The 26218-nt window shown below is 42.9% G+C and overlaps 1 protein-coding gene across 1 annotated transcript; it reads left to right on the forward strand.

The window, feature by feature from the left end:
- The first annotated feature begins 1815 nt into the window (after positions 1 to 1815).
- Positions 1816 to 26118, forward strand: SLC35D1 (solute carrier family 35 member D1). Its single transcript, XM_028733151.2, has 12 exons — positions 1816 to 2144; positions 3111 to 3144; positions 3232 to 3318; positions 5850 to 5917; positions 8647 to 8718; positions 10334 to 10402; positions 11194 to 11296; positions 12676 to 12768; positions 17473 to 17540; positions 17910 to 17988; positions 18409 to 18491; positions 21845 to 26118. Exons 1-12 carry the CDS (start codon positions 1927 to 1929, stop codon positions 21951 to 21953), a joined length of 1083 nt encoding a protein of 360 aa, XP_028588984.2. The 5' UTR covers positions 1816 to 1926; the 3' UTR covers positions 21954 to 26118.
- The last annotated feature ends 100 nt before the right edge of the window (positions 26119 to 26218 follow it).

The following is a 26218-nucleotide window of genomic DNA, read 5'->3' on the forward strand; positions in this document are numbered from 1 at the left end:
TTCCTAGGTGCATGCTCCATATTACGCCAGTATTGAAAGAGTGTTGCTGGCTCCTAGGTGGCATCCAAACTCAGTTCAAGGTCCTGGCCTTTAAAGCTCTAAATGAGGGGTGGGAAACCTCAGCCCAAAGGCCAAATGCAGACCTCCAGCCCTCTATTATCTCAGTGTTGGGACCATGCCCAGGTCATGCACCTCCCAAATGACACACCCTTGATGTTTTTTCATGGCTGGAATGTGTCCTTGGGTGATGTTCTGGACTTGCCAGGATAAAGGTGTGTGTTTGTATGTGTACATAGAGAGACTGCAAACTTCTAAGTGGATCGAATAAGCCTGCATTGTTGCACCCACTGCTCTACCTGCCCCATTTTTGCCTCTGGCCTGTGGTTGGATGAGTTGGCCCCAAGGAGGAATGCAGAAATCAGTGCCTGTCCTGTAGCTTCCTGAAGGAATAATCTAATTTTTTATAACCCAAATGTTCTGGTGTGTGTGTGTGTGTATGGGTTTGTCCTGTTTTTCACAGAGTTGTAGAGTTGGAAAGGACCATGAAGGGTTCGTCTAGTCCAACCCCCTGCAATGCTGGAATATGCAAGTGGCCTGTATGGGGATTGAACCCACAACCTTGGCCTTATCAGCACCACAGTCTAAGCAACTGAGCTGGGCCCAAGGGAGTCTGTTCTACTGTTGAAGTTCTTTTTGTTGCACTGTTCAGCATGAGAGTGTCCTTCCAGATAGCACTAACATGTTATTTTGGGGGAAGTATAGCAGAACAACTCGCAAAGTGGAACGTGTGAATGGTTCAGTGCAAATCCAACATTAATGTTTTATCATTGCATCAATGACATGTTGCAACCCCCACCAATCTGGAGCAGTCCCTGAGCTCCAAAAAGATAAAGCTAAAGTAATTCTAGTGAGTGCATATGGGAATAATTACCACTATGCAGTCATGGAAATTGGTAAAGTAATAGCTATACCTCTTCAATTCGACATTTAATGCTAACCACGTAATATGAACCACCTATGTACTTAAGGAAACGCCTGTGGCTCCTTATATGTAAAATGAAACAACTTTTTGAACTTTTATATTAACTGCTGCTAAGCTAGTCTTCCATGTACCTTATAGTTGCATCCTTTATAACGTAATCATATTGGGGTGGGCGGGCGGCAGTATGGGCATAGCCAGGATTTTGGTGGAGGGGAAACTTCATGTTTGGGGGCTCCCAGGACCGAGTTATCTGCGCCACAATTGGTCTTTTATTTTGGTATTTTTATTTATTTGATGGGGGGGGGGCTGCCCCCTCATGCAGCGCGGCTAGGTAGGTGAAGCGCAGGAAGGAGCTCTATGAATCTACATAGTACGTTTGCTCAAAGGGCCTCTTCTGACACCCCCGACGGACGTGGCCAGCAAGCGTGTTGACGGCGCTGCACGTGATCCCTTCTCAACACGTGATGAGAGACAAGAGACTCTAGTTTCCCTGCTACCCGCACCTGGACTTCTCACGTGGTGGCGTTAGCCCCGCACTGTGGCTAGCAGCAAAAAAATAAGGGCACCCTGTGCGCGCTCGGGGGAAATTCTGTCGCGTGCCTCGCTCGCTCTGTGTCTTAGAACAGGTTCCGACGCGGTGGCTTGGCTGAAGCGACGCCGGCCTTTCCCGGGCAGGGGAGCGACTTAGGCGCGCAGGAGGACGCAGCCTACTCTTTCGGGGCTGGGAGAGAACGACCCCCTTGCCGCTCGGAAGAGCAACATGCCGGGCTCGCATGTTGCTGCGTGAGGAACAGAGCCCCGCTGCGCCCCTGGCGCGTCACGGCTTTGCGTGCTCCTCCTCCTGCTGCGCCCTCCCTGCCCGCCGTCGGGCAGCCCCCCTTGGGCCCAGCCTCTCCTGCCTCGCGGCCGCCCGCTCCGCCCCGTCTGACGTTCAGCTTGCAACCATGTCGGCGGCCGCGCGCAGACGTCAGGCTTCTGGCGTGAAGGGAGAAGCCCCCACCGCAGAAGCAGCAGCAGCAGCAGCAGCTCGCGGAGATGAGGAGCCGGGCATGGCGGCGGCGCCCAGCCTCACCGTCTGCCTCAAGCTGCTGGCGGCTGCCTTCTACGGCTTCAGCTCCTTCCTCATCGTCGTGGTCAACAAGAGCGTCCTCACCAGCTACGGGTAAGGGAGGCGGGTGGGAGAGCTCCGGGCAAAGTTCGCCGCCGCCGGCGCCAAGTAGAGGGGCAGCGCCGGCCGGGTTACAGATTAACTCGCGCGGAGAAAGGAGGTGGAGCAGGCCGGCGTGGGCGCTGAGCTGCAGGCGGCCGCGAGGACTCGGCTTTGTGGCTGCTGCTGCTGCTTCTGCAGAGCCAGCTCCCAAGTTGCTTTCGGAGGAGGAACCCTCCACAAGCCTCCATGTTCAGTAGCGCGGGGTGGTGGTGGTGCCTCCCTCTCGCTCTTCCCAACTTCCAGGCACGGGCATTTGCAGTGGGCACAGCGCACGCCTCCGCCCCTCCCCCCCCAAAGATACATCTATGAAGGCCGCGTGTAGATACGATGGCTTGGTCAGAAGTTGCCAGGCGCCCTCAAACCTCCACCCCCAAAACGGAAAGGGTATTTGGCTTAGAGAGCACAGGGCTGCGATTCTGTACCTGTTCAGCCTGTTGGCTCCATTGAACTCAGCGAGCTTTGCACTGCGTAGCCCCATAATTTTCAATAACGCGAATGTTGGGGTTCAGCTTTGCTTCTTCGTGGCACCCAGTTTTAAAGGGTTCACTGGAGCCGTTAAACATTTCCTTCTGCATTTTTTTAAAAAAATGTCCCTCCTACTGTGTACACTTTGTGTATACGTGTGTTTACTTCCAGAACAGACACCTTAAAAGAAGCGACTGATGCTGCCATCTAACTGCTATGCAAATACAGTTCAGCGTGTTAGGACTATGCATGCAAGAGTGTTGGTTGCTGGAGGCAAATGATTTTTTAAATACATTGAGTTCTTGGTTATTACCGTTCCATATATTCGTTATATTTGAGGCAGGAGAGTGAGCCACAAACAACTTTTCCTGCCAAAGGCTAGCCTTTTTCCATTATGTATGATTCGCTGAAGGTTGCCACTGTTTAGTTTAATTTGTCTGCTGTTTGTTACAGATTTCCTTCTTCGCTGTGTGTGGGACTAGGCCAGGTTAGTTGGAAATTTTGAATAAGAAAATTTCTAATTGGGCCAGGAGAGGGAGAGGCAAAATAGTGATCTCTCTTGTTCCTTTCACAGATGTTGGCTACGGTGGTTGTCCTCTGGGTGGGAAAGGCACTCAGGGTGGTGAAGTTTCCAGACTTTGACAGAAATATACCTCGAAAGGTATGATATTTCTCTCATTTACAAAGCCACTGGCAGAAGCGTAGTTGCCCATAATGGGGAAGAGTGGTCTATATTGTTCTGGTGTATGTATATTCTGTAGAAAGAATGCAAGATAGAACAACTTTCAAGGAAGGCATCAAAATGCATCAATAAAAGTACTGCTTGCTGCTCATGACAAATTAGAAAACTGTTTTAAAAGTGCTGTTAGGTCATTGCAATGCATTTTTATTTTCCTTTTGCACAGGATTCATTTATTATGGGCAGCTGTGAATCTGCAGCAAAGAAGGCAGATTCCACTGGGTCTAACTGACTTGTTGTAGTATGACTTTCCAGAGTTGCTATCTTACTTTGGGTGAAAGAATCTGATAGATGTAATTATAGATGCTAATCTGTAGAGGTCAGATAAACAAGCAAACAAAATGATTTGGCACAAATGCTGAAATGGTTTCTGATTCATGTGATGTTAAGGTAACAGGGCTAAATTTGTTGATGAGAATTGAGTCAGTGCAGCCGTGTACAGGGAGAGAGGGCTGAACCTTTTCTAGTAGTGCTGCAGTCCTCAGAAAACCACACAGACCCTGAAGCTGCTTGTTGTTTGCTGTGGGAGAGAGGCCCCTGTTGGAGCCACCCTCATTCCCTGTGCATCACAAAGACTACCTTCCCATCATGCATTTAATATAATGTTTGATTTGGCCTTCATAGGTATGTTCTGCTACAGTTGAAGGGTTTTATTCCCAGTTAAGAATGCCACACGGTACAATCCTATGCAAGCTATTTATTTATTTCCCACCTTTTTGCCTATCAGGGATTCAAGGCAGCTTACAGATAAAATACGAACAGCTAAAAATATAGGGGGGGGGAGAGATAATTTAAAAAAACAATTAAATATTAATAGAATTAAGATCTATTAAAAATGCACAAATCATTACAATCAAAGCAGCACAGCACTATCCCTTTCATTAAAAGCAGTCAGTTCTCAAAAGCCCTACACTTGCAGAGGGGAAGACAACAAGGAAGGAGCCAATGTAGCTTCTCTAGGGAGGGAGTTCCAAAATCTGGGAGCAGCCACTGAGAAGGCTCTCTCCCACTACCTGTGAGAGTCGCAGAACTGAGAGAAGCAGTTCCTTCAGAACCCAGGCAGGTTTGTATGAGGGAAAACTGTCTTTCAAAAAGCCTGGATGTAAGCCATGTAGGGCTTCATAGGTCATAACCACCAATTTGCCTTGTGCCTAGAAAGAAACCGGTAGTGGCTGTTGTGGCAAGGGAGCCGTATGCTCCTTATAACCCGCCCCTGGTCAAGAATCTGGTTGCAGCTCCTGGAGCCAGTTGAAATTTCAGAGGGTTTTTCAAAGGCAGCCCCACATCGTGCGTCACTGTAGCCAAATCAGACATCTCAAGGAACGGGTGCCGCTAACGTGATAGCTTTAATTGTGCAGGTGCAAAATTTGCAGGCACAGTGACGTGGGCATCCGTGCTCAGGGCTGGGTCCAGAAGCACACCCAGACTATGAACCTGTGTCTTCAGGGGGAGTGTTATCCCATCCAGTACAGGCTGAATCCCTACTCTCTGTTCTGCCTTCCGACTGACCCCAAGAGCCCCTCTGCCTTGCCTGGATTAAGTTTCAGCTTCTTCCTCCTCCTCCAGTCCAGAAGGAATGAAGCCACTATAAAACAGGCATTGACCACTCCCTTCATCTTCTAAGCCAGTCCCTCGCTGGCCTTTTCAATGAACCAGGAAGAGCAAGGATCTGGCACACATTCCAAGGATCCTGTCCAGGTCCATGAACTGCACAAGCTGGAAAAAATATCCACTAACACTGGACAAGCAAGGGCCAAAGTTACACCCACCAGACTTGTATCCGCTTATCTAGAAGGGAGTCATTTAAATCAAAGGGACTTGCCTCTTAGAGTAATTGCCTGCGGAATATATGTCCATGTTTATATTATTTCTGAAGGTCCCCCCAATTACGCTTTCTGAGGTTGTATTTAAGCATGATTGGGCGTGTAAAAGAAACATCGCCATGTGGAGCATCATGCTTAAAAGAACGTCAGTTTATACAAGTCTAGTTTACCATGAATTCCTGGTGTGCCGCTGCTGTACATCTACGGATCAATGACCTATTTAACATAGCATTAGCTGTCTTTATACATCTGCATACACTTGTTCCTCTTCCCATGCTCACTCTCTTGGTGTAACTTGGAAGACTGAATGTCTGATGTGACAGAAGATGTTATGTTTGTGTTTCCAGAATTCTACCCAGTCTTGAGAAAAAGGAAGGATGTGTGTTGCTGGTGTTGTAAGTCAGAATGTGAAACCATAAATGCAAAAGCTTTTATGCTACAGTTGAAGCATGATTGTGCATTTCCTAAGGCTTGCTATGTTGTGTGCCTGCTGGTGAAAACTGTTCCTGTTGCAAAAAACAAAACAAAAAACAGCAACAACAAAACTGTGCAAATGTTTTGAAAGGTTACACAGCCAACTGACTTGACCTGTTTATTGAATATTATTTTATCCCTCTTGCAACTTTCTAGACATTTCCACTACCTCTCCTGTATTTCGGGAACCAAATCACAGGACTGTTCAGCACAAAGAAATTGAAGTATGGATAATAAGATATGATTTTATTAAGATTTTATTTCTAAAAAATTATTGAGCTTTTATTAAAATGTAATCTGAATTCTGGTTGGTCTGTACTTAAATTTGAAGGGGCTTTTTGATTACTTCAAATTTAGTGAATGAAAATTGTGTAGAACATTTGTTTATAATTTATTTCTATGTTTCAGTATACCATAATTCTTATATCTGGTGTCTTGTCGCAGTTATAGATAACAAAACAATTGGCATTAATATATAACATAATTCAGCTATGCATATTTGGTAATAAATAATTTACAAGGACATAATAAGTAATCACCAAGTCATTTAATCAGCTCTTTCAGATTCTCTGTAAATCATAAAAAACAACAACCCCAGATTACCCAAAAGGGGTGGGGTGGGGCTTCAGCTGGTTTTCTGCTCTCTCTTCCAGCACATCCTTAGTTACTCAGGTGAGTTCTGTTGAGTTAAATGAGGCTAATTCCCAGGTGAGTGGGTATAGAATTATAGCCTTAAGATGCTTTTCAGTAGAGCCCTGTTGGTTCAGTATTTTAAAAAGCAACATTGAAAACATTGAGATAAGTTTCTTGTTACTGCATAAATATGTTAAGAACTGTGGAATATCAAATGTCAAGGCCTACTATCCTCCCTAGCTGTAATTATAATTATAATAATAAAAATACCACCCTTCATCCGTAGATCTCAAGGCTATTTACAACATAAAAATACAAGATTAAAACCCAAAATACATTATTATTTTTTTAAAAACACACCAATAACTCCCTCTCCCTCCACAAATATATTTAAAAGTGTATAGGAAGTTAATCAGCCAAAAGCCTGGTTGAAGAGGAATGTTTTTGCCTGGCGCCTAAAGGTGTATAATGAACCTCCCTGGGGAGAACCACCCACAAATGGGGAGCCACCACAGAAAAGGCCTGTTCTCATGTTGCCAACCACAACCTGCCATGGAGGAGGCACATGAAGAAAGGCCTCAGATGATGATTGCAGGGTCCGGGTCGGTTCATATGGAAAGAGGGAGTTCATGAGGTATTGCGGTCCTGAGTCATTTAGGGCTTTATTGGTCAAAACCAGCCTTTTGAATTGGGCCTGGAAACTTATTGGCAGCCATTTAGGACTCTTGTTTATTAAAACATTTTCAGCCTGTCTCTTGTCTTCAAGCTGGCTCATATTCTATAAATAATTTTTAAAAATGAAGTATTTCAGACCAATAAACGTAAAATACGGTGAAGCCTCACATAATACTGATCAAATTAAAAAGGAAGCAATTCCTCAGATACTCTGGTTCCAAACCCTTTAGGGATTTAAAAGTGAAAACTAGTCCAGAAATAGACTAGCAGTCTATAACAAAGGAGTTTTGTGCTTCTGGTGACTGGCTTCAACCCAAAGCCTTGCAGCTGCTTTTAAGTCCCTCTGAACCTTCCAGACAAAGGCCTGGTTTGCATGTCTCACTAAGTCATAGTTTGGCTGAGCAAGACATGTGAACCAGGCCACTATCCAAGGAGTAGAGTGTGCTACAGAAACTTTAGTGCATGCTAGATCCAGCTGGACCAAAGGTACTCCTGGCCACAGCTACATCCTGGAGTAAGGCTTTGTCCAGGAGCACTTCCAAGCCTGTGAACCCTTCTTCAAGGGCAGTGTTGTCCCATTCAGAATAGATTGTATCCCCATTTCCATATCAGTGGTTCTGCTAACCCTGAATGCTTTTGTCGTGTCTGGATTAAGCTTCCATTTGCTCACTCTTACTTGAGCTTCCCGACAATGGTTCAGAACCTCCATGAACTTCCCTGGATTCAATTGGAATGGAGAGAGGGAGAGAGAGAGCTGTGTCATTTGAACACAACAGACTGGAAAGCTGCAGGTGACCTTTCCTGATGCTGCCATGCAGATTTTAAACACAGCATGTTCTTAGATACAAGTCTATGCACTTGAGTGTAGATCCACAGGGCACACCACAGGACCTGTCTCCAAATTAAGCACATGCAATGTCAGGCATCTCCTTTTTGCTCTCCACCGCTTGTGTGCTACCTGTTTTCCTGGCTAGGCAAGACATGTACAGTTAAGACTGTATACCAAAGTATATAGAGATGAAAACAATTTGTGTATATAAAATGTACTGTTAGGTAGTAACGTTAGGGTAATGGAATTTGCATTTCCATGCCATATAATTTGTTTGTAGATCTTATGAAGCTGCTGAATAAGACATTATTATATAATAGCCTTTCAACAAATGATTTCTCTCTGCATCCTAGTGCAGATGTGGGCAGGTACTTGGTTTGGTAACCAGCCTGGACTGGTGGTTAAATATAACCTTAAATGTAGGGTCTTGTAACTTGAGATCCCAACTCATTTCAAGGGCATGAGCTGGAAGAGAGAGTGTGCACTTATAAATAGCTTTTCTGCGCACAGTTTCCAAACTTCAAAATAGCTAATACAGTTGGGCTGCACTTGGGTGTAAAACAAAACTGTTAAATTTTGAAGAATTGCATTTTCTAGCCTGTTTTCCCCGCTTCTGACAAACGTTGGAGACAGTCTTTTTAAAAAATAAAATAAAATAAATCACCTGTGACTTTCCCCTAGGGACATCTGTTCTCATTCACCACACCATGTGCTTTGATGTTGAAATTTATCCGGAGTAAATTTAAAATGTCTCTGTATAAACATAAGGAGTATCAATATGGCTAGCTCTGTCCATAAACATTATTTCTCTTACAGCCTGCCAATGTTTACAGTCCTGAGACGGTTTTCCATTCTGTTTACAATGTTTGCAGAAGGCATTCTACTCAAGTGAGTTGTGAGATGGTACAGTACTGTGTTGCTTCATGTGTTTGTGTCATATGGGTGGATACAGCCAATGGCAGTGCCATTATATTTCCCTTGGGTTATGCAGTCAAGCCCCCTTTGTAGTTCTTGGGGTTGAACAAAGGAAATATTTCAAGCACATGGGACTCCACATTTGTATAGGAAGGCACTGATCAATCTCCAGTACTGGAGATACAATGCTGAGAATCCCACATATGATGTGGGCTTTGTCCAGTGATGTCTTCTTTTTGGTCTGAAGTTGTTATCTGCATCTGTTTTGCATTGGTGAAATCCTTCATACTGCCAGATGCTTATGTATTTTTCAATTATACTCCTGTAGTATGAGGATTAACAGCAGGACAACAAAAGTGGATTTTGTGAGCCCTTATGGTTGCTAAGAGACATACTTGGAGCCCTGAAGGACCAATGTCTGTTTTCCACTGTTTTGAAGACCTCACTGCCCTGGCTACATTTGAATATATTTCATATAGACATAAATATTGTTTAGATGACTATTTGGTCATCGGGGGGGGGGGGCGCGGGTTATAATAATTTATTTAACTTAAGAAACAGGTACTGATAGTTACTGTATCTGTAACATGAACTGATAGTGAGTTTTTTGTTTTGTTACTCTTGGTGTTCATATATTTCTTCCTTGCTTTTCTTTGCTAAATTTTCATATGAAAAATTAATTAAAAGAATACTGTCAAGTGCCATGGGTCTACAAGCTTAGGACAGACTTCTTAATGTGTACCAGTGACTCCATTCTCAAGTCCATTTTGCATACAGGGGAACTTGGAGAAAGAAATTTCTAAGAGCATGCTGAGCTTTGTGCCAAACTTCAACATTACAAGAAAACCCTCTTCTCCTTTGGAAAATGGCAGGATGGGTGCAGGATAGGGCTGGGCAATAATCAGCTTTCCAACATTGCAGTGTGTCGCCAGCCAAACATTGTGGTTTAGTGATACATCGCAATGTTGAAAAGTGGAGGGAGGATGAAATTCTATTGGTCCGGCCCCGCAAGGCGCCAGGTGAAACTGCTTCAGCTCCCTTGGTCGCAGCAGCAGCAGCAGTTTCACTCTGGAGCCTCATGGGGCTGGGCCCAATGGAGCCTGTTCTTTCCTCGGCACTCCATTGGCCACTAAAGCAAGTTCTTGCTTTAGCTCTACAACCTCTGACAGCCAACCATGTTTTTTGCTGTTGGCTTAGTGTTTTCTCTCATGCTTTGAAACCCTAGGAATTCTTAAATTTCGTTGTATCGTAGACCACTGTTTTTTATTGTTGTTTGCAGGTCACTAATTTCTTATGTGACAGTAATTGCATAGGAGAATACTTAAGGACAGCTGTAAACTGGAGAGGGAGGAGGAGAGATAAATGAAAGTCTTAGGTACATGTGTTTGGGCCTCCCTCCGCCCAGCTGCATCCACAAACACAGACGTCGATTGGGTTTGACGTAAACAGAAAACCCTGGCTTTTTAGCATTTTCCTTCAATGTTTCCATCATGATCTCTTGAAAGCTTATTGTGGGCCACAGTTTTAAGAACGCTGCAAGAACACCAGCTGCAATAATGAGAAAGCTCTCCCATTTTTACCTTCTTAGGAAGAAATTTTCTTGGAGAATTCAGATGACAGTATTTGCAATGATAATTGGTGCATTTGTAGCTGCAAGGTACGGTATACCATTATTAAAAGGAGCTTGAATATTGTTCAGGTTTTTTATGAGCTTGTTCCTCAACTAGATTCTTAAAATATTCTGGTTAGCTGTTGGAAAGGTGAATAGAAATTCAGTTGAAGCCCTGGAAGGAAAGAGCTAAGGCAATATACAATTGTCTGAAGTATAAATTAATGGACTAGAATAATTTGAAGTTTTTGTCGAATATGAAGGCTTCCCTGGCAGGCAGTTCTGAAGCAGAGCTAGAAATGCCTGGAAGTGTCTAAAGTGGCCCCTAAGGTTTTGCACTCAGGAGACCAATACAGGAGAGACCTGTTTTGTTGCAGCTGGAGAAGATGAAGGTGTCTGGCTGTGTTGCTGCAGATGCACCATGGCGTTTCTTCTCTTCACTCCTCCCAGCAGTCATTCCTCCTGGTCAAAACCTGTCTGTCTCCAGGCACTGCAGGCATTCCTACACTGCGGAGTCGTGTTGCAGACATCTTTGTATCACAGAGTTGGTCTGCCAGCGGGACTGGTGCCTGAAGCCAGCTCCCCATAGAGCACATCCTTGGGGATCCTGACATCTACACCTGTAGATGGGTGGGTCAGTGCCACCATAAATGGCAGGACTGATCATGCATATACTGAATGCAGTGGGGTCTTCCCTTGTGCAGCATCCTCTTGTGGGATCTAATCTGCAAATGTCATCCTTGTACAGAATCCTGCTCTGCTTGCAGATTGCAGTTGTTCAGTAATTATCATGATTATGTTTTCTCTTTGACTTTAAATATTACCTTCTCTGCCCCTAGTTCTGATCTGGCATTTGATCTGGAAGGCTATGTGTTTATCTTGATTAATGATGTCTTGACAGCTGCCAACGGTGCATATGTAAAACAGAAACTAGATTCCAAGGTAGGTTCCTCTTGCTACTTCATTTTAAAACAGCTTTCCACTTTATTGATCAGTAAAGGATGACTAAGTTACTGCTTTCTGGGGGGAAATACTCATTTTTCAACAATGTGGCTGTCCTGTCCTATATATTATTATTTTTCATTTTGCTCTGCTGCTGCACAAACATCTGTAACACCATGTACATATTATTCTAACAATTTGCAAGTGTTTAGGATAGCGCGCACAAGTAAACATAGGCCAGAATTAGGCCCATAAGAAACATACTGTATTGGACCAAAGCCTATTCAAATAGGGCATTTAATTTCTGCTGGTGGTTGGGGTTTGTTTTATTTGTATCATATTCATAAAAGTAGAATCATTCTAACATTGTGTTCTATGACACCATGACCACTTGGGCATGAAACTATTTCACACCAATATTAAATGATCAGACTTCCAAAGGGGCTTGAAGTTAATGCATGTAATCTGGTTCACTTGTACTGAGATAAAAGTATTTATTTTATGATTATGTCATGAAACTTACTGTGCCAATAGATGAGAGCCAGGATGGAAAATATAAACAGTTAGACCAGTACAGTAATGAAAAATGCAATTGTTTATTAATGTTACGACAGCCTGCCAGTAACACATATGTTTAGGATAAAGTTATTTGGTTAGCTACATTATGTACTAGTTAAAAGGAAAAGTCTGTGGATCAGTACAGATATAATACTGCCTTCCGTTTAACTTTGGCTAGTCGGACCAAGAAGCCAGCCTTGGCTCCCTCTTATCTAGTTAGTAAATCAAGAGCCAGACTTGGGAATGTTTGTCCTTCACCCTAAATCACAATGAAGCAGAGTGTTTGCATCAGTGCTATCTGTGTTTAAGACCTTAATAACCCCAGTAGTTTCAAGCTCTGTGTTTAAAGGGTGGGTGGCAACTTGCTCTAGAGAGGAGGCACGTGGTGAAGAACAATATACATTCCCAAGGCAGGCTCCCAACTTACTATGTTTCACAGAGTTTAAGTATTGCAGCTGTACCAGGCCAATGATTTTTTGGGGGTGGAGGGTTTGTATAAAAATCGTATTTGTGCTTATGGTCTCTCTTTTATATCCATTGATAGGTAGGGTAAACAGTAAAGTATATATGCTTTAATAGCTATTTGGGGTTTTTAAAAAATCATTTCATATACAAGTTTTGCCAGCTATATTATTTATATCGTTGCTGATTTGCACCATGGGGAAACATGAAGCTGCTTTGTGTCTCAAGGACTCAGACAGGATGCTACATTTATAATGCTTGTAGGAGATGACGGATGAGGTCTCGTTTTGTGAACTTCTCTGTGTACGGATTTATCATTCAGCCAAAATAAGTACATAACTTTTTTTTTTCATTTCCAGGAGCTGGGAAAATACGGCCTTCTATATTACAATGCACTCTTTATGATTCTCCCTACCTTGGCCATAGCCTATTTTACAGGAGATGCGCAAAAGGTAAGCCTTCGGTTTTTATTCCAGAATGGCAGCTCTAATTGAAAACTATATTCCTTGTGTCCATATGTCAGTAATTGTGAAATACAGTTTTGAGGGCTTTTTTAAAAAAATGCATTTATGGTGTTGTGTACTAGGATGTCTAAATACGTTACTGTTTAGTTTTAATTCAGGACAATTTTAAAAATCTTGGCATTTGTCATGACTGCAAGTAAAAAAGTGCACAATTTCAAAGGTATATGTGGAAGGGAAACTTACCTATAAAACTCTGAGACTGAGGAAGCAATTGAGAAAGGCCCACTTATATTGCCTTTGGTTTCGGTGGGATGATACTAGTATGTGAATTGTCCCTGGGAAGCAAATACTATGGTCCTGCTAAGTTATCTGCCATTGCCATTTTCCTTAGCAGCGACCACTAAATAATCCATAGCAATGTTAAGAGTCGATGCAGGAATTGCAGTGGCAGTGCCTAGCATTTACACAACTTCTGTAATGTGTGTGAGCAGTTGAGGCAATAATATTTGCAGATACTGTGGCTGCGCAGCCAGTGCTCTGCAAGGTCCATGCTGCAGTTGGTTGCAGCTTCTGTGGAGCTCTTCCTTGTCCTCCTGGCATAGGTTACTCCACCAAGGCAGTTTCTGTGCCTGAAGCCAGCATGGAATGGATCTAAAGAGTTTCATCCAAAAATGCCTGCAGCTACCCAGGAGTCACCCTCTCCAGCAACTTGCTTGAGAAGTGAATGTTCATTCTTGGCCAATAATTACTACAAATCCTTGTTGTCTAGAGAGGCCTTCTTTAGGAGTGGCCTTTTAATTGCCATTTTCAGGACAGACAGGGCCATTTCCTCTCCCAAGAAGGCATTTATTGCCTTGGCATCCAGGCAGCCAACCCAAGCGATAAGCAGACACGTGAGGTGCTCTGCCCACATCCTCAGGTTGCCAGAGCTGAAACTCCACCAACAAAACGATGACTAAACCGTGCTTTGGGCACAATACTGTGTTACTATGACCTATTTACTTCTTTAAATTTGTAGCAAATATGTCACAGCACGCCTCTAAGGAATTCTTCACATCACTGTGAGGGAAAAATTGGAGTAAACCCAGAACACCTATGTTGTGTCATATCAGGATATATGTAGCTGAAATATGAACAAGTCTATCATCAAGAGAACTACAGGGTTTGGGGAAAGAAGGTAATTTGTAGAGAACTGGTTCCCATATTTCTTCCATGTGTTAACAGGGGGGCGGAAGGTGTTGAACTTCCAGATCCACAGGTGCCTTTTTGGAGAGACTTCTTGACTTAGCTTGACAAGATGTATGCTTGATTAACTAATATCCATAAAGTTTCGGATAGGAACCATTAGTTCACCAATATCCAGTAGGCTACGGTTTCCCCATACCCTGCTATAAACAACCATGGATACAGTATTTGATACTAAACACTTGCATTGGTCACAGCTAAAGAGTGGACTGAATAATTACAATTATATTTCAAATCCTTCCAGGGTGGCTTACAAAAAAAGGCCCACTAAGCTGCTATATTTTTTTTGGGGGGGGGGGGGGAAGCACAACAATATCAAAAGACACATCCTGCCATCAGGATCCTTCCCACTGGAGAGTTGATGGGAAGGAAACAGTCCAGCTGGAGCGTGCCCTGATGCCCTGTTTACCTGCATCCTTCTCACCTGGAATTGTTTCCTCTGGACGGTTGATGATAGATCCCCTGTGACAGTGGGAAGGGGAGAGTGCAGCTGGAGCAGGCTCCAATGTGGTCTTTGCCTGCCTCCCTCTCTCCTGGAATCCTTCTCACGTTGCATTTTAAGAACCTCCTCTTGAGATAGAAAATAGCATCTCAGTGTTTATGTATTTGTGGGAGGGGGGAAAGCATTCACTTAGAAATATGTGCACCAATTAAGTGAGGAGGAGAATACCAGCACTGTTCTAGACTCTGCAGTTTGCATTCACAGTATGTGTAACTATCTTAAGCTACTAATTTTTGGGTAAACTTTCTTCTCCCCTGGCAAGCTCTTGGCAGTTAAGGTGAACAAAGTCTGCTCTGTTAAACATCCAGGAAGCTCAACATTCACAGAGCTGGGAAATCATTGGCTTTGTCGTAGATACATATTTCTAAGGCCATGGCTCTGCTTTTTACACACGGCACCATCCCCTCTTAATCCAAGTTGATAAACTTGATAAAGTTAAATACAAGCCAAGAGAATTAGAATTTGCGCCAACACTTGGCAGTTTAGTTCCTTTAAAATCTGTCTAGTTCCAATCATAGAGCACTTGTGGGTAAATTTATCATCCAGCTATTAAAGCACTGGAAAAGTACATCTATGACACTTACTGTTTACACCAGCAGAACCCAGCAATAAGTTCTGTTACTTGATCATAACACATAGCTATTTCATATAAAGACCCCGTGCCTTGGTTTGGATGTCAAAAGGGAGAGGTTCTACAGAATTATTACCAGCTGTTTTCCTACAAAGGATTGCTTATCTCATATGTGGTTATGGGTCAAGCAAGGTTGTCTCTCATTCCTGCTGTTGCTTTTCTCTTCTGATTTTAGCAAGCTCTGAAAATGTTGGGAAAGGGTGCCACAAAGATACCCTTTAATTGATTTTACTACACATTTTAGTTGGACCTTTTGAGATATACTTTAGGGCTGTTGTCTCTTGCTGTTAATACTTTTTGGGGTTCTTTATGCTAATTCTCTAAGGTATATCAAATAGCTGATGACTGAAAACAGTTTTATATTAAAAAAAGGTCTGACCTTGGGGACACAACCAAGCCTTTATTGACAGGGGACCTCTGTGGGTGCCAAATATTTGTGTGTACATAGACCACAAAGTGATGTAGAACTTACCCAGGATTTTCGCTATTGCTGGATTGTTCAGATGCTACTGGTAGTCATTTGGCTGTGCACTTGTGATGCTGCCAGTAATATTATTCGTAATGATCACTGTCTTTGTAAGCTTTCATATACATTATTATAGCTAATTGTATACTTACAAATGTCTCTTTTGATGCCAAAAAGGCCAAGAAGAATAGGTCAGTTCTGAGATGGGAAATTAATGGAGTGATCTGACCTGCTTCTAGCACTACGCTTTGCTGTAGATTTCTAAATTCCAGCAGTTGAGTGTTGCTGCATTTAGTTTAAGCATGGGTACAGTTTGTGCAGTACGTTGCAGGTTGTCTTTGGAAATCTGAAGGTAGTGCTGGGTTTGAGCTGGTGCATTTTGCAACTTCCTCTTTGTAGCCAACTGATAAACTGGTAGGCTTATATGTCTGTGTGTCAAATGTTTCTAGTCTAGATTCAACAGCAATTTTTCCTCATTTTTAAAGCAGCTGATTAGTGTCAAAACCAGTATTTAATTTCTTTGAACATTTTTCTTCTGAAATGTTCATTATGTTATTTCTTTAATATAATCTTCTAATAAGTGGGAGGCATAGTTAAGGTGTATGCTGCAGAAATGATAACCGTTTTGCAGTGTTCAGGCTTCAACATTGTATTTTCACATCATTTGCTTCTGCTTACAGGGAGTGTATTCTAGTATTGGTAGAATATGCAAGGTGCCCACCCCACCCCCCAAACTGCAGCCACATACAGTGGTACCTCAGGTTACAAACACTTCGGGTTATAGACTCCGCTAACCCAGAAGTAGTACCTCGGGTTAAGAGCTTTACCTCAGGATGAGAACAGAAATTGCACGCTGGTGGTGCAGCGGCAGTGGGAGGCCCCATTAGTTAAAGTGGTACCTCAGGTTAAGAACGGACCTCCAAAACGAATTAAGTTTGTAACCAGAGGTACCACTGTATACTTCTTCCTCCAACTCTCAAGTACACATACACAGGGCATACTTGAGCATTACCACAAACACACACAGAAAACCCCCAATCCCTAACCCCAGGTACACAAGAGCCCCACAACCTGCTGCCTAGCTCATGATCCCTTTGATACACGTGATTATTCAGTGGAGATGCTAAGGACAGATGTAGAGTGCTTAAAAAAGCTAGGCCAAAGATGAGACTGTTGGTGTAGGTTCCCCCATTAATATGGCAGTCATTTGGAATACTTGCAGATTGGCTCATTTGAGTAATTTCATGTGTAATTTTAAAGACATTACATAATTGAGGATACGATTTGTGAATGCTGCCTGATGAGGTCTTTGGCATATACATATGGGATTGGGCACATTTACAAAAATGGACATGTGTTGGCAAAGTGTATGTGAAAATATTGTACTGCCCCATTTTCTATTGCTCCAATATCCCTTTTTACCCCCTTTCTTTATGCCAGATTTATTTGTTCAATTGTAAGTTTCTTTTGTAAGGTTCCCTTTTCCGCTCTATTAAACTATGGGGATACGGAGATTTACTGCTTCTTGGAACCTGCATGAGGCTGCTTGTCACGGGCTGCTATTCTCTTGCGTCGGGACTGTCAAAAGAGACCCTTACAAAAGAGACACACACCCCCTACAAAAGAGACCTCTTCGACGCCGCTGCTTCTATGCTGACCCTAAGATTCCCTCTTTGGGGTTGGGGGGACATGTAGCCTTCGCGTCTGCCGCCTCAAAGCCCGTTAGCGATAGAGCCCTTCTGAGCTCGTGCCATGTTCCGTCCTGCGGCAAACCGGAAGCCAGTGTTGGTTCAGCACTTCTGCAATTTTAGCTTTTCTGCTAAGATACTGTATTTGTTTTGCTTCTAGGCAATGGAATATAAAGGCTGGTCAGACAAACTTTTCCTTATACAGTTTACACTGTCATGTGTAATGGGGTAAGGATACTTAACTTTTTTTTTTCTCCTAAGAGACACTGTATTCTTACAACCATGCATTAGTGAGCATAGCTGCTTTCGGTCAGTAACAGCAGGCTAGCCACACCAGCTGAAAAGAAATATGCAGACTATGCATATCCCTCTGGGCTGAGAGTCTGAATGCTGCTACTATGCTGTACATGTGGACTCCAGGCATATGAGGGCTTGAGGGTATGTTGCACTTAACTCATTCGCCAATCTAGGTATTTGTAGTTGAACATTCTTTGCCAGAATCTCAGAAACCAGCAGGCACCAGAAATTGTTCAGTATACTACTTTTTGCCCAGCTTGGTACTATTTTACATGTTTTTTTAATTTTTCTTCTCCGTAGGTTTATTTTGATGTATTCCACAGTACTTTGTACTCAGTATAATTCTGCCCTTACAACTACAATAGTTGGTTGTATTAAGGTAAGCTCTTCAGACTTACACATCTACACAAATAATTTCTAATACTCCATGTTAGTTGTTTGGGATCTGTTGTGCCATACTGGTCTTGGTGCATCATAGGGAAGGAAGGGTAAATGATAGCTTTGAAAATGTTTTGTTGCCTCAAATCGGATATGTAGAAGAGCCGGTGCTCTGACTTGGAAGGTTTGGGCTATGCAAGAGAGAATGGTGTTTATGGGAAGATGAAGTGTGAATACAAACACTGTCATTTGCACTTTGTGCCACCTTTTGTAGAGCCCCTATTTACTTTCAGTAGAATATTCTGCTAGCTCTTTCAGTGCAAGGTTTAAGACCTGTCTGTAACATTTCCCCCATGTTAGCATCTCACAAATGTTGATAAAGCAACAGAAAACTGTCTGAACCTCTTTGTTTCCTTTCCAGAATATTTTAATAACCTACATAGGAATGTTCTTCGGAGGGGATTATATTTTCACATGGACAAACTTTGTAGGGCTAAATATCAGGTAAGTGCAAAACTGTTGGGGAGCTCACAAGTGGCAGTTATACAACAAATGTTGTAATCTCATATCCACATACCTGGAACTAAGCATCATTGAAATCAATATGACTTCTGTATAGAAAAGCATATACAGTGGTGCCCCGCAAGACGAATGCCTTGCAAGACGAAAAACTCGCTAGACGAAAGGGTTTTCCATTTTTTGAGTCGTTCCGCAAGACGAATTTCCCTATGGGCTTGCTTCGCAAGATGAAACGTCTTGCGAGTTCTTGCGAGTTTGTTTCCTTTTTCTTAAAGCCGCTAAGCCACTAATTGCCGTGCTTCGCAAGACGAAAAAACCGCAAGACGAAGAGACTCGCAGAACGGATTAATTTTATCTTGCGAGGCACCACTGTAGTTTTGTACTGAAAGTGTCTTGAAATAAAAATAAGGATTTCTGGGACTGCGGTTTAGAGGAAAAAATGAAACTATCTCATACAATTAGAGGACATTTCTTAATACACATATTAGGGTAGGATAAGCACACCTTGATTCATAACGAGTGTGTCTGGCTCCTTCCGGGTTAATTCACTAACAAATGATAAAGGAAGAAGCTGTCACTTCCCACAGGAAAAGTTTTGGCTGCCTGGAGCATTTGACTGCTCCACTGACAACTGTTTCACTAGTTACCGTATTTTTCGTCCCATAGGACGCTCCGTCCCAAAGGACGCACCTAGTTTTTTTTTTGGGGGGGGGGATTTTTCTTTATTTCCCCCCCAAAGCAGGTCGGGGAAACCGAACCAGGTCGAGGAACAGTGGGATGGCAGCGCTGCGCCTCCCTGCTGTCCCCCGAGCTTGTGGGGCTGGCCGATGCCTGCCCGGCACAAGGGGCGCTCTGCTTCAGGGCGCCCCACCCGCCGGGTGGCAGGCTGCTATCCGCAGCGTGGGGAGCCCTGCGGGGAACTCCTGCAGGGCTGCCTAGGCTACGGATGTCTTCCTGAAGCCTGGAGAGCGAGAGGGGTCGGTGCGCACCGACCCCTCTCGCTCTCCAAGCTTCAGCGAAAGCCAGCATTCGCCCCATAGGACGCACCCAGATTTCCCCTTCATTTTTGGAGGGGAAAAAGTGCGTCCTATAGGGCGAAAAATGCGGTACTTGACTTCTGTACTAATGCTAAATTCCTTCCTGCGTATATGTTTCCCAGTACATTTTGCCTTCGCAGAGATTACCTGGTCTTTGACCATAGTTAAACAGTTGCCTTTTTTTCGGGGGGCGGGGGCGGACAGGAGAGTAATACTTGACAGCTATAGATGCCTTTAGGAACATTAGTGATGTGTGTGTGTGTGTCAACCAATCAAAGCTTAAGCCTACAGTCACTGTAACAGTTGTCTACGTATATTTATGTGTGTGATGATTAAAGTACTCATGGCGGGGGGGGGGGGGCTGGAAAAGCAATGCAGTATAGTATTTATAGTATCAACTTTCATTGAGAGTCATAGCTACAGAATAGGCCAGGAGGATGTATCAATATATTGTCCAGGACTGGTATGAGGGGCAGAATGCAATATTACGGGTGAAACAGATGCCGTTCCTGAGTCCCTGCTACCGGTGCTGCTTTCAATATCAGGCCATTGGCAGCAGAGGGACTTGGCGGCGGCCTCACCTGTGAAACTGCTGGGTGAAGCCATCACACTCTGCCTCTCATACCACAAAGGGTGAAACAAACTACATCGGGGGGGGGCACGCTCCTCAGTGGAGCCCCTGCCTCTGGTTCACATGACTGCCCCTCAGCTGAGCAAGCCCCGATGCCTTGCATGCAAGCCAGAGAAGTATCAGGGCTTGCTCAGCTGGGGGGTGAGAGTCCTCATGCCCCTCAGCTGAGCAGTGCAAGGAAGCCCCAGTGCTCCTCTGGTTCACATGCCAGCTGGAAAGGCACTGGGCTTGCTCACCGTAGGGCTGGGCAATGTATCTTGGCTGTTGCTTCTTCCCCTGACATGGGGAGGAAGAAATATCCGAGATATATCAGCAGATCACGGTATTTAGCTGCTGGTACATCACGATGTTGAAAACCTGACATCACCCAGCCCTACTGCAGAAGCATTTTACTTACACAGTTGTACCTTGGAAATAGAACAGAATCCATTCGACCTCCAAAACATCCAGAAAACAAAGCCCCATCAGATGTTCGGCTTCCAAAAATAGTTCACAACAGTCACTTCCAGGTTTGCAGCATTCGGGAGCCAAAACATTCGAGAACTAAGCTGTTTGAAAACCAAGGTATGAGTGCTGCTTTTGTACCCAAACACAGAGTTTACAGTATAATAGCATCCACTACAAGAGTTACACTGAATATGTGGTGTGCTTCAAGTGGTATGATGGACCATTGTGAATATACCTATTTAAAAAGCACCATACTTCCCCCTAGTGTGGAAAGTCAGTTACAATTCCACTTACAGTTGAGAACAGAAAAGCAGGCTTTGTGTGCCATAAATACCGTATTTTTCGCCCCATAGGACGCACCGGCCCATAGGACGCATCAAGTTTTTTTGGGGGGAAATAAAGAAAAAAAAGTTTATTCCCCCCCCCAGGCGCTTGTGGGGCCGGCAGCGGGGAGAAGCGCTCTTCTCCCCGCAGCCCGCCTTGAGATCAGGTCCGGGGACAGCAGGGAGACGCGCTGTGTCTCCCTGCTGTCCCCGGAGCTTGTGGGGCAGGCAGCGGGGAGAAGCGCTCTTCTCCCTGCTGCCCGCCTTGAGATCAGGTCCGGGGACAGCAGGAAGACGCGCTGCGTCTCCCACTGTCCCCGGAGCCTCCGAACCACTTCGGGAGACAGCGGGATGGCGTTCCGCCTCCCTCTGTCCCCCGACCTTGTGGGGCTGGGGCTCTCCTGAAGCCTGGAGAGCGAGAGGGGTCGGTGCGCACCGACCCCTCTCGCTCTCCAGGCTTCAGCGAAAGCCTGCATTCGCCCCATAGGACGCACCCAGATTTCCCCTTCATTTTTGGAGGGGAAAAAGTGCGTCCTATAGGGCGAAAAATACGGTGCATTATGGAATGAAAGCCTCCTAACTTTTTTCTGGCTAGGATCAGGGAGTTGTAAGAGGTTAGAAAACCACAGCTGTTGTGAAGAACCACACAACTGAAGCCAGGCAGAGGCAGCAATTCATTACATTTACAGCTTTTACCACCACTAACCTGATAACATGTTCTTGCCACCTAATTCAACTACCTGCTGTCCTTACATTAGAAGCAGACTACTAATCATTAACTGGGCTGCACTTGCCTGTAGTGTTTAGTAGAATATAAAATACGAATTGAGTTTACTTAGTATGATTCAAGAGAACTGAGTTTAAGCTGTATTTTTCACCTGAAAAATCTTTGTCTTGCAGTATTGCTGGAAGCCTGGTGTATTCTTACATCACCTTTACAGAAGAGCAACTGAACAAGCAGTCTGAAGTTAGCATCAAGATGGACATTAAAGGGAAAAGCTCCGTATGACAAAAGGGTCACTTACCAACAGTAACTCTTGATTTTCAGCCGTGATTGCTGACAAATCGCTAGAATGTGCAGTATCTCTGAACAGAAATTGTATGTGCAAATGGAGAGTACCCAATATGAAGATTGCTCGCTGCCTTTTAGAATGAGATATTTAACTGATAGCACAAAATGTACAGCTGGTTATTAACACTAGGCTGAAAGGAATAAGGCTTAAACAGTCACAGCCTATCTTGCACCATTGTGAAGACAAATACTTCTAATGCTCTAGTCCAGTGTTTCCCAACCTTGGGCCTCCAGCTGTTTTTGAACTACAATTCCCATCATCCCTGACCACTGGTCTTGCTAGCTAGGGATGATGGGAGTTGAGGTCCAAAAACAGTGGAGCAAGAAAACTTGTCCTAAATATTTCAAAATGAACTGAGGCCATTGTGCTAAAAGGCCCAGTGTTGACTCAATTCACTCAGCATAAGACAGCAATCAATTTCTCATCGAAATGAAGCATAGACTGTAGTAACTAAGGATGCAATTCAGATCACTTAAATCTCAATGGAAACAACTTTTGGGCCCACAGTAAAGTATTATTAACTTCAGCAGTATTTATACCTATGAGGCTTGTAAAGCACAGTAGTTAGGTGGGATTTCTTATTCAAGAATCGGCAAGAACAAATGGATTCTTTTGCAAGGAATTCTTTTCATAACATTGTAATGCCCCCAGTATGAATCCCCCTTTAAGCTCAGACTCATCTGCAAAAATGAATCTAACTCTAAGCAAGTTATAACTTAAAACATTGTAACTAGGTAGCCAAAACTGTTGGGACTAAGTAGCTAAAGACAATTCAGATGTAAAAGAATACTGAACCAGTGCCATACAAATTCAGTTATTTGTAATAATTATATTTAATAAAGTTATTTGTAATATTTGCATTTTTACCCACCTGGGTACTTCTGCCCTGTGTATCCAAGACTAACCAACTGACAATAAAAAAGTATAATAGTACTGATGCAGGTTGGAGAGGCCGAAACTCCCAAGTTCTATTAGAAACAGTATTTAACAACATTTTTCTTAAGAAAAATGGTTAAGTTCCAAAAATAATTTGAAAATACATTTTTTTAGAAATTTAGATGGGAGAAATTGAGGAACACAAGGTCTATAAATATATTCAATATATCCTGTCAGTTAAAAACAGGAGAACTACAGCTAATCTCTCAGTGCCAGAGATTTTAAATGCCTTTAACTAAAATGCAAAATAGAATTGGCTTTGCTAATTAGGGAAGCATCAGATTATATAGGTAGAGAGATCACCAAGAATTATCATCAGGTGTGGAAGAGAAATTTCAAGATCTGTAGCCAACGGAAGCACTTCAACATAAATAGGAACTTTGCTGCCTGCCCACACATGCTAATGACACTAAAGCCAGATGAGGCAACAGCCAGCCTCTTCTCATGAGCCAGATGAACGGGTTCTAATCTAGACTCCATGGTGACAATTTTCAAGACGGTAGCTCATTCAGAGGCTGTTTTCCTTAACTTTGGTTAAAGGGCAGGCCAACAAGACAACTTGCATAAAACGAGTTCTGGGGAGAAGATACAGAAAATTCCACTATAGTTTCTCTCTCTGCATCAAGGAAAAATGTCTTAATAGAAAAAGCAACCTAAACCACCAAAAACTTCTGAATCCAAGCTGCAAACCTAGCTTGGAAACTAAACGATCTAGACCCGACTTTGGACCAGCAAAAACTAGCACATTCCATATACTTAACTTTGCATACCACTTCATACATTCAGGACTTGGTGTATCATGTTCCTTCAAGTGCCATTTAGTAAAGCACAATATTTAAGGAACCTTGGCTACAGTTCTTAAGCCCCACGTCCTATGTACCTTTTTCAAATGGAGGTTGGTGATGCAACTAAGACTAATACTGGGATTTACCTTTGCAGTCCCAAAAGAAGCAATTTATCAGATTGGTTTCTTTGGGTGTAGGTCATCACCTAGTTGATGACATTTACCAATCATTTTTACAGTGTTTAAATTTCAGTACATGTTTATTTTCAGAGTAAAAGTCTCTATTCAATCCAGATTCTGCACTTTAAAAAAGCTGAATAATGTGACATAAATTATAGTTAATTGTGTACTGTGATTACACGGATTGTTCATCCTCCCTAGCACAGTAACCAGTGATCCCTGGTTAGTGTTAAGCTCACACCAGCAATCCTGGTAAGCCAAGTCCAACACTCAATGCTCTGCTTGGATGTAATGCAAAGCCAGGGTTCATGATTTGTTACTCCTTCCAATGTTAGGGGAAGAGCGTTAACCATTCAGACTAAAACATATTGATGTGTAAACACAACCTACATATATGCACACACACAGAATTGTAGAGTTGGAAGGGACCACAAGGATCATCTAGTCCAACCCCCCGCAATGCAGGAATCTTTTTGTCCAACATGGGGCTTGAAGCCACGACCCTCAGTCAAATTATTGTTGCAAAGTTATATATTGTCTCTGGAATCTGCATCTGTTACCCTTTTCTCTGCATCTATGGCACTGGTATGCATTCTGCCCTGTTCATAACCTTGCATGTTGCGGAACATTGGGGAAAAAACTTTTATAAACCTTAATACGTTTCTCAGTGTGTGATGCCCTTTCCCACCCATTTCAAAAAATCCACCTTTCAATGCTTTGAACATGAACACGCCTTATCCAAAAGGAAAAATGCACATGCTGCTGGCTACTGAGAAGAGACTTAAAAAGGAGGTAAATTTTAACAGCAAGGCAGTTGCACACCAATAGCCCAATAGCATTTGGTCTATTTTTGTTTCAGAAGATTGTGTTATGAAAGCCACTGTAAGGGGGGTGGGGATTGTTATTCCATAAAGTCTACCTTCCTGTATTATTCAAATCTTAAAGAAGGTGAAGCAGCAGCAGTATAAAAAATGTAATCCATAAATCCAGCATCTTCCCCTTTCTTGTGGCACATCTTTCCCCTCAAATCCCTAAAGTTTGAGATTTCTCGATCACAGCTATATATTATGGGCTGAAAACAGGAGAGAATAGATACATAAATACTAAAGAGCCACCTTGATCTGAAGTTGCATGTTACAGTTTAATTGTTACCCTGTTCTCATTCATTAACCTCAACATATTGTGTGTGCATGCATATATTGGACACAGTATAAGCCCCAGTTGCACACTTCATACATACTTGCTTTTTAGAGAGTTGGGCTTCTACAGCTGCAATCACTGGTCGCAAACCAATGGGAAGAACACACCAGATGTTGCACTAATGTCATTCATTTCAGTAGAGTCCTGTAGCTTCTTTTTGGGCCTCATTGAAACGAATGGTGTATATCGTCTTTTTTGTTGGATCTGTACTTTATCATGGTCGCAGTTACCTGTAGCCACTTTATAATACTTCAGTTCCCCTACCAACTTCAAATCTAAACAACTGAGAATTCGGCCTAAGTATTCATTTTTTAGGAAAGACTATACTGGCTTCTTATGCAGAATACAAGACATTCCATTCACTTCAAACAAACACCACATAAATTTTACAACTCTAGCAATTATGTATGGTATTACTCACCACATCATTGCCTGTCTTACTTCCTTCCCTTGCACAAGAGTCCTGCCTAAAAGTACCAAACGCTGCAAAACACAAGTTCATAGAGAATAATATATGTAAATATTTGTGCAAATAAGAGTATTTGCATGGCCTGACTACAGAAAATGTCATCTATGTATAATGAATTCCTGATACAATCAAATTCTTGTATTTCTCTCTCTAATCTGCTGTACTGAGGCAGTTGCTCTCAGGGTATTTGTTACAGAGATTTTTTTTTAAAAATCATGTAAAATTGTTCTGAATGCATTTGCATTTTGTAAAAACTTTGCAGTGCCAAGTTCTATAAGATACTACATACACTGGGAAGATAAAACAAAAAATTCTTATTAGTTTATTTTGTATGCTGTTAATTTTCCTCTTAACTATTTTCATATATAGAATTTATTTACAAGATTGAGAATTCTAGCATTAAGGGTCAACTTTTTTTTTTTTAATGTATATTCTGTAGGCTTTATATACTGTAAGTAAGAGGAAACCAGAAGGAATTTTATGTCCATATGTATTTTTGTACTGGCTTAGAAATAAATTTTGAGACAATTTTTCCATGTCTCAGTTTTAAAATTTGTTGGTTTTATTACTGGGTTTATCAGAATCAAAACCAGTTTCTTTTTCAGTAACAGGTAAATGTGTTACTGGTAATG

The sequence above is a fragment of the Podarcis muralis genome, chromosome 5 (genome assembly GCF_964188315.1).
Source record: "Podarcis muralis chromosome 5, rPodMur119.hap1.1, whole genome shotgun sequence".
NCBI classification, from domain to species: Eukaryota; Metazoa; Chordata; class Lepidosauria; order Squamata; family Lacertidae; genus Podarcis; species Podarcis muralis.